The 8,399-nt window shown below is 34.6% G+C and overlaps 1 protein-coding gene across 1 annotated transcript; it reads right to left on the minus strand.

Annotated features, from left to right (window-relative positions):
* Window positions 1-7,787: 7,787 nt before the first annotated feature.
* Window positions 7,788-8,399, minus strand: LOC132278026 (uncharacterized). The gene has a single exon (XM_059779861.1). The coding sequence runs from the start codon at window positions 8,397-8,399 to the stop codon at window positions 7,788-7,790; it is 612 nt and encodes a 203-aa protein (XP_059635844.1).

Below are 8,399 nucleotides of genomic sequence, written 5' to 3' on the forward strand. Positions count from 1 at the left end.
TGATGCTTCCTGCCGGCTCTGGTTTGGTTGCTGAAGGCGGTGAAAGGTATAAGCTCGTAAAAATGGAGGATGAGAGGGATTATTACCAATTCTTTAGTTTTAGAGAGAAGAAAGTTGTGAAGATGAGGAAGAATGTTAGGCTTATACTTCCATGGCAAAGGGAAATACTTCCTCCGGACGAGGCCATCTGCTTCGGTTCGTCTCGTGGCTGGGTCGCCTTCATCCACCCTCGCAATTGCTCTCTCTACCTTTTCAACCCTTTCATCTACTCTTATCTCCCCTACCTCCCCCTGCCTCCTATTCAAACCCTCCCTGGTATCATGTCATGTCTCCGCTACAATTCCGGTACTCACGGGCGCACCTCCTCTTCTTCTTATAATGGTAACAATGTTGTTACGGAGTTCAACATTTGGAGAAAGTACAAGCCCATATCATCTCGAAATCTGAGTGAGGCCCCTTTCTTTAAGAAGATTGTGTTATCCTCAGCCCCGCCCCCTTTCCCTTCCCATCATCGTCTTCATCATGAAGACATCGATAGCACTACTAACCACAGTAATGAAAACAAGTGTGCTTCGGATTGCACTGTGATGGCCATCCAAGGCTACGAAGAATACAAACTTGCATTCTGCAGAATTGGGGATACCGCTTGGACTGCCTTAAATGGAGAAGGGGTATCATATCAAGATGTCATGTATTTCAGCAAGGACCAAAAATTTTATGCCTTGCATCATGAATCTGTAGAAGCTTGGGATCTTAGCAACCCTGCCTCTCCAAAGAACACTCCCATAGTCTCTCATTTGCCTCCTTGGGTGCACCCCACAATGAACAACAAACAACAGTGGCAGAGAAAAATTTGGCAACCAGATTATTATCTAGTGGAGTCTTCAGGGGAGGTTCTGATGGTTGTTAGGTACTATAATCGCAATTCATCCCGTCCGAGGATGACCTTTCTGTTTGATGTGTATAAGCTAGACTTTGTTAACAAGGACTGGGTACTCCTGCCAAGCTTAGGCCACGACAGGGCATTGTTCATTGGTCTTAATGACTCTATCTCTGTCTCTCCCGTCGATTTCCCTGGGTTGGCCATGAATTGTATTTATTTCACTTGTCACGATGCAGAAGTACTCCGTGATAGTCATGATTTGGGTGTCTTCAACTTTGAAGATAACAGCGTCACTCCAATTTATCATTATGACTTAGAGATTCAACTGCCTTCTCTCTGGATTGTCCCTGCAGCTCAGCAATGAAGAAAATTGAAGGAAGGCCTTTTTTTTTTGGTTATGCTAACTTACAGTACTAGCAAATCTATGGTATGGTATGGTAGTCCATATATATATATATGCTAATTGCTCTTTGCATGGTATGGTATGGTAGTCAATTTCATACATTATTTTCCTGGCAGAATGTTCTTTTGATAAATTGATATATGCGCTTAATTTGTTTTTCATTTTGTTATAATTTTGTGTTTTTTTATTTTCTCTAATTCTTGACAATACAATTTATCTTCAAGTTTTTTTTTTTTTTTTTTTTTTTTTTTTTTTTTTCTCCTGCAGAGTTCATTTTACCTCTGTATCTAGATTGTTATCCCATTATTATATGCTAATTGCTCTTTGCATTCTATATACAATGTTATATTAGTCCTCCCGTGTCTCTCTTGTAATTGATGACAGAAGGTGATTTATTATTTTTCTTATAAACTTTCCTATCGGTGATTGGTTCATCTAAGTAAAGATATAACGTTTCTTGACAATGGAATTGATTATGCAATTTGTTTATGCATTGGTCTTGATATATGTAGCACTAGAACCATTTCAAGTGCACATCACATTTTTTCAAAATAATGTTAAGAAAATCCACAAGAACTGATAATGGTTTTATATTGTGCCAATTTACATTTAGCTAAAAGGTCCATGAATGGGGGATATTGAAGCTCCACAAGTGAAATTTCCTGATACCGTGTTTAAGATATGTAACAGAAACGACCCTCTCAAGTTTTCTATATTGGTTTTATCTTGTTACTCTCCTGTTTTGTTGTCTTAAATATGCAATCTAAAGGTGAACCAGTAGTTCTCCATGTCTTGAACATTGATTAGTGTGATGTCTTTGATATTCTGCCTTCGATTTGATAATGAATGCGTCCTAGATGGATGGGGAGATGGAGATTACAACTGAGTTATAACTTTCGCACAAACACTTGTATATATACACATAATTAACACAGTTATGCTTATAAGCTATTGTAGTGTCTAAAGAGAACTTGCTATTGCACATGGATATCTGTCTTGCGGAATGGCGTGAACCAGCATATTTTTTTTGTGTATGTTTATTTTTTCGAATTCTTGACAATATAGTTTCACCATCTTCAATATTCTTTTTCTCTGGATCTGTGGATTTCATTTTGCCTTTGCTGACCTTTGATATAGAGATAAAATGATAGTAGTAAGTATTTAATTATTTCCTCCTTCCATGGAATCAAACTAAAGGGATGTTGATTCCTGCTTCAAATGCTTGAATGAGTGGCATCTTATGAAATATTATGATGTGCTTAAGTGGTGAATAATCAGTCTTTATTATGTTGATGAAGAAGATGGTGTGGTTTGTTATGGCTATTTTGGCTAAAGGAGGAAGACTAACCTCATTCAAATTGATTGGTTCTTTAATTTATGATACTGTTGATAATTTGTGCTGTCATTGCATTTTTTAAAAAATAATAATAATGAATAAATAAATAAAATTACATGATTCCGGACCAATCATAATTCAATGTTCAAGTAAATGTATTATTCAAATTATTTATTGCGTGTGGAGTTATGATAGGCTGGGACCATGCATTCTTATTTTTTTTGTTCTTTTTTATCTTCAGGTCCAAAAGAGTCTAATTTACGTGGTTTCAATGGTTTGAGACCATGTGGTCTTTGGATTGGAGAAAATTTAGTACTAATTTTGAGCTAAACTTCCTCTAATTTCATATTTAAGGCACGAATTCGGAGCTACCAAACATAACATTAGCTAAAAGATCAATGAATGGGGATGCGGAAGCTGCACAAGTGAAATTTCCTGACACTTTGTATAAGGTATTTGTATAAAATCCCTTAGGATATGCAGCAGAAACCACCCTTTTAAGCGTGTTCTGTATTGGTTTTAACTTTTAACTTGTTACTCTCCTGTTTTTCTGTCACACAGACACCAGTATATATATACATATTATAAGCCATTGTAACTTGTTACCCTCCTGCGTGGACATTCGCTCGCATGTTCATGTGTTATTATAGATACGAGGTATGGTGCATTCCATTGTATATGAGTTCCTGTTTAGTTCAAGACTCACCACACTCCTTCATCGACCACATCTCCACCAGTCACCAAGTCCTCAGTCCTCTTAGACTAAGAAAGTGATTTCCCAGAATCTGAAACAGCCAAGTGGTAACTTTATTAACCATCTCAAGAAACACCTGTTTTGTTTTGAGTTAAAACAAAAACGTAAAAACAAAGATGCGTATCAGTTAGGCCCTAAAAAAGTGATTTTCCAGAATCTGAAACAGCCAAGTGATAGACTACTTCTTGGTCAAAATTAACCATCTCCAGAAAAGCCTCGTCGCTCTTGTCCAATGACATGATTGAGTTACATTCACATACACATTATATATATTAGTCCAACAATTAGAATACATACATACATACATATATATATATATAACATGGACCACGGCTCCAACTTTTCTCCAAAAATTAATCTCCATGCTATAAACCAACACATCATGTATATATAGGCTTAGAATCATACAAAATCTGTACGTACTACCCCATGATCAATATTTGAAACAAATCTAAACCCAACAACTACATGAGAAATATCAATAAACCGACGAGTGTGGTGTGAATTAATAAGAAATTTGGACTTCTTAATTAATGGGTTCCACATAATTATTTTTACCAATATATGAAATAATTAGTGTTGAACAAAACAGATTAACCCTCTATTTTTATCCACAACTCCGCAACTCGTATCTGATACTGAATCTGAATTCACTTTCAACAAGCTCATCAAATGTGTTTATGCAATGCAAGGAGTACGAATCTTTGGTGTAATCATTGGATTCATAGGGAGAAGGAGCTGGCTGGGCCTGGAAATTCAAGTTTCAAAGAGAGAATTTGTTAAAATATGTTAGAATCATATTTTAAACAATAACAACAATAATAATAATAAAAAAATGTGACACATTTGGGTGTTAACATGTGATTGGATGAGATCACATGATTCAGGACCATGTTAGAAAAATAAATGTCTTTTCATGCTGTCGAGAAAAATCATGATGTAAGACAGTTTTACAGACCTTTTCGTGGCTCAATCACATTGTTTCGATTCAAGGATCAGACTCATTCTTCAAAAATGACTCAACCATAAGTAAAACTCGTTAAGCTTTAGCTAGTGGCTTATGGTGCTTTTCGACCAAATTCAGTCATTTAGGGCCTCAAAATCATGTTTCTCCTGTCTTATTGGAAGAAGGCGAAATATTTGTTACTATTTTTTTTTGGTTAGAAGTCTAAACAGATTTGAATCATCCACCATTTTCTCTTTAACTTGGTAGTTTCAAAGTTGCTATTAGTTCATTTTCTCGAACATTCTTAAGTTCCGTTTTATGTAACCATCATCACTTTATTCTCAACGATAGATTTTGATGATTTTGTTTGTCAAAAAAAAAAAAAAAAAAAAAAAAAAAACCACAAGACTGAAGAAATGATTTACATTATTTTTATTTTTCACAATGTGGTAGTGTTTGCTTTCTAAGTCATGTCAAAACCTGTGTGTGTACGTGGACATTGTGACTTCGATTTTTGGATTTCAGAATCAAAATCCTGGTGCTGAGTTCGAATTTTGGATTGTGAGTTCGAAATTTGGCAAAATCAATTTTGAGATCTTGTTTAATCCTAGAGAGACCCTTTTCGGTATTTGGTTCATGTTCCCGCTTTGCAGTTCTTATATGTTTCAAGACTGCCATTAACTCATTTTAGCTATGGTAACATTCTTTGAATTTCCTCCAGCATAATCCATTAATTCAGGCCCAAACCAATGTTTCAAAATAAATTAGGAAGCACCAATGCAAAGAATATATATATATATATATATATATATATATATATATATGGGTACTACCATATATTAATAGTGTCCAAAATGTATCCAGCCGTATCTGACACGTGTCTCGACCCTTATCCATTTTAAGAGAAGTATATGTATTTTATAGAAAATAACCCAATTGTTAGATCTGTAGTAGTTTCAAGGAAATTAAAAAAAAAAAAAATGAAAAATTTAAAAAGTAAATTTGTTTTTTTAATTGTTCTTCATGTAAAATTTATAATATTTGATGAAAAATATATTAATGTGGTTAACAAAAGCATAGATACACGGAGAGTCGTGGTCTTGGTGGCTTGCTGGATGTGGCAGTGAAGAAGAATATGATAGAGAGAATAGTGAAGGAATCGTATTCATTGTGAAGACCCGTGGACACTTTGTAATTATATTCAAGTGAAATGTTATTTATCATATTGGGCTACTTATATTTGTCCAATATTTTATTCTTTCTTGCATCCTTCACTTGCATATTATTATCTAATACGCTGTGCCCTGAAATATAATCCGACTCGTTCGCTGACTAGAAGATATAAGGATGTTGGCCTATTTTCAAGATAAAAAGAATGCAACGACTACATTCGAAACATTTTTGTATGGCTCCATCATAAAACATAGATATGGTAGACATGAATGGCAAGAAATAGGCAAAATAGATATATATATATATATATATATATATATATATATATATAATACTTAAAAAGTGTTTTTTTTTACCCTTGTATACAATTATGCATGCATATTTCTGAAGTACCATGAGATTGCTTAGCATAACCAAAACAAGGACTTGCTTTAACTTTGTGCAGCAAATCATGAAAAGTGAATTAAATTCTTTGTCAACCCGGGGAAATCATAGGCAGAGACAGAGCATAGACCGGAGGCCAATCACGTCTCAACTGGCATTGGCAAATGAGAAATTATGAGAGCATAGACCGGTGGCAATATTGCAGCATTTGGTCCCCAAACAACTCCAATTAGCCATCTCTATTCTCTCTCAAACTCGTCTCCTACATAGCAATTTAAATTATTTGTCACTGCTTAGTCCCAACCCTAAATATACAATGCCAATTTGAATCATTCATCACTGTCTAGTTCCAACCCTAAATATTCCAGTAAATACTAAACACTTTAATGGCAACCAAACATACACCAATACGCCAATAACAATTATGAACAAATAAATAACCTTTCCAAGCACAAATCAATAAGCATCAAAATCTACCAGTAAATACTAAACACTTTAATGGCAACCAAACATACACTAATACAAACAAACCTGCCAATGACAATTATGAGCAAATAAATAACCGCACAAATCAATAAGCATCAAAATCTACCATATTAGGCAAAATCAAGAGTCATAATCATTGCAAGTTCGCAACGTTGTTCCCACCAACCATAATGAAAAGGAAATAACTAACTTACCTAGATGAAAGGAGGAAGAGAAAACCTTATTGGTAAGCCAAAAAAAAAACAGCATTTTCAAACAGGGTTATGACAACCAATACTGAAGTATTGTCATAGGACATTCAAACACCTTGTGGGTAATCCAATTAATATAGATTACTGTCAGGTTTAGTGGGTATTTGACATTTTATTGTTATGCAGTATTCAACTAGAGAATATTTTGATGAAAATTATGCAGTACATTGGTATTGTTCATCTTAGAAAAAGAAAGATCTGTCTTCTTCCAATATTAAGCATAGATTCTGGCAGCATCAATGCATGCAGCTTTACCATAACATTCATTTTAGCACTAAAAGCAACTATATTGTAATCAAAGGTCGAATCTTAAGAGTTTTTACAATACAAATCTGAGGGGTAAAAAAGAGAGGTTCCATATACTCAGCTTGAAGTCCTACCCAGCAGGACCAAACTATAATACAAATTAAATGAAACAAGTAAGATGTCTAATATATAGCAACTCATCTAGTTTCATCTTCAACAGAAAAAATGATCATCTAATCATATCCTTGCCAACTATGAATTTATAACATGGGACACATTAATGGCGACCAACCATACACTATCCAACACCAGCCATTGAGAATCATAAGCAAAAACACCTTTTCAAGCACAAATCAGTTTGCCCCAAAATCTACTAGGTAATTGCATATATAATCAAGTGTCATAAACATTACAACATTGTTCCTATATACTAAAAGACAATAAATTTTTTTAAAAAAAAAAAAAAAAAAAATGAGCTCATATATCTATATGTTAAATGATAAATAAATGTGTTCACATAATTAGACATTCAGCAAGATAAATCTGGTAAGATGTGATTATATGATGAAATTCTCACAATTCCATATTTAAATATACAAGCAAATACACAATAATGTGAGCTTTGGGATTTGAATAAAGTTATCAAATAGCAGCTAGTTACTACACTCCATTTAGGATTCAAAGCAATAATATTAACTTTTCAAGCACAAATCCGTTACCACCAAAATCTACCCTTTTAGGCAATTGCAAATATAATCAAGAGTCATAGACATTACAACCTTGCTGCTAGCAACCACAAATAAGCAAGCACCAATATCTAATTAGTAAGCAATTGCATATACAATGAAGAGTCATAAACATTAAAATCATGTTCCTACCAACCATACCTAATTAGTAAGCCAAACTACATTGTGTTGGGGGCAACCTAAACTGGAGGTGGGTTAATGATCTTCAACCTTCTTGGATAATAAGGTTTTATGCAGTTATTTTCTAGGTGAAAGACACCATTGTCATGGCCATCATATATTTGGTTAAATCCTTCGAGGAAATGATCAGTGAAGTAGATAGAATTCTTCATCAGCTCGGGATAATGGCAAGTTGAGAGAGAAAAGGAATGATTAGAACCCACAAACAGTGCTCGGTCACCTAAGCAATCCACAGGTTCCCACTTACTCTGACCGAAATCAAAATTATGAACATCAAATCCCAGAGTCCAATAAGCATCATCATCTTGAAGGAAAAGATTTTGAAGGAAAAGATTTTCTCGTTCATCATCATTAATGTTATTCACCACATCGTCTTCAGACCTACGAGGATGCACAAATTCAGTTTCAGCAACACTTAGGGCTATAAATCTGCGAAGCACCAAAAGATCCCCCGAGGATTCAACTAAGTAATTTGTGAATGTAAAATTATAAGATCCCTTAAATTTGTGGTAAAGCTTCCCAGGACAAAAGTCGGGACTATCAAAAACTTGATATTTGGGAGAAGAAGGGTCTCTGAGATCCCAAGCTTCAATGCTATAATCTGATCTCAT

The sequence above is a fragment of the Cornus florida genome, unplaced genomic scaffold (assembly GCF_030987335.1).
Source record: "Cornus florida cultivar Cherokee Brave unplaced genomic scaffold, ASM3098733v1 CherokeeBrave_3.0.0_Hap2_Chr01, whole genome shotgun sequence".
Lineage (NCBI taxonomy): Eukaryota > Viridiplantae > Streptophyta > Magnoliopsida > Cornales > Cornaceae > Cornus > Cornus florida.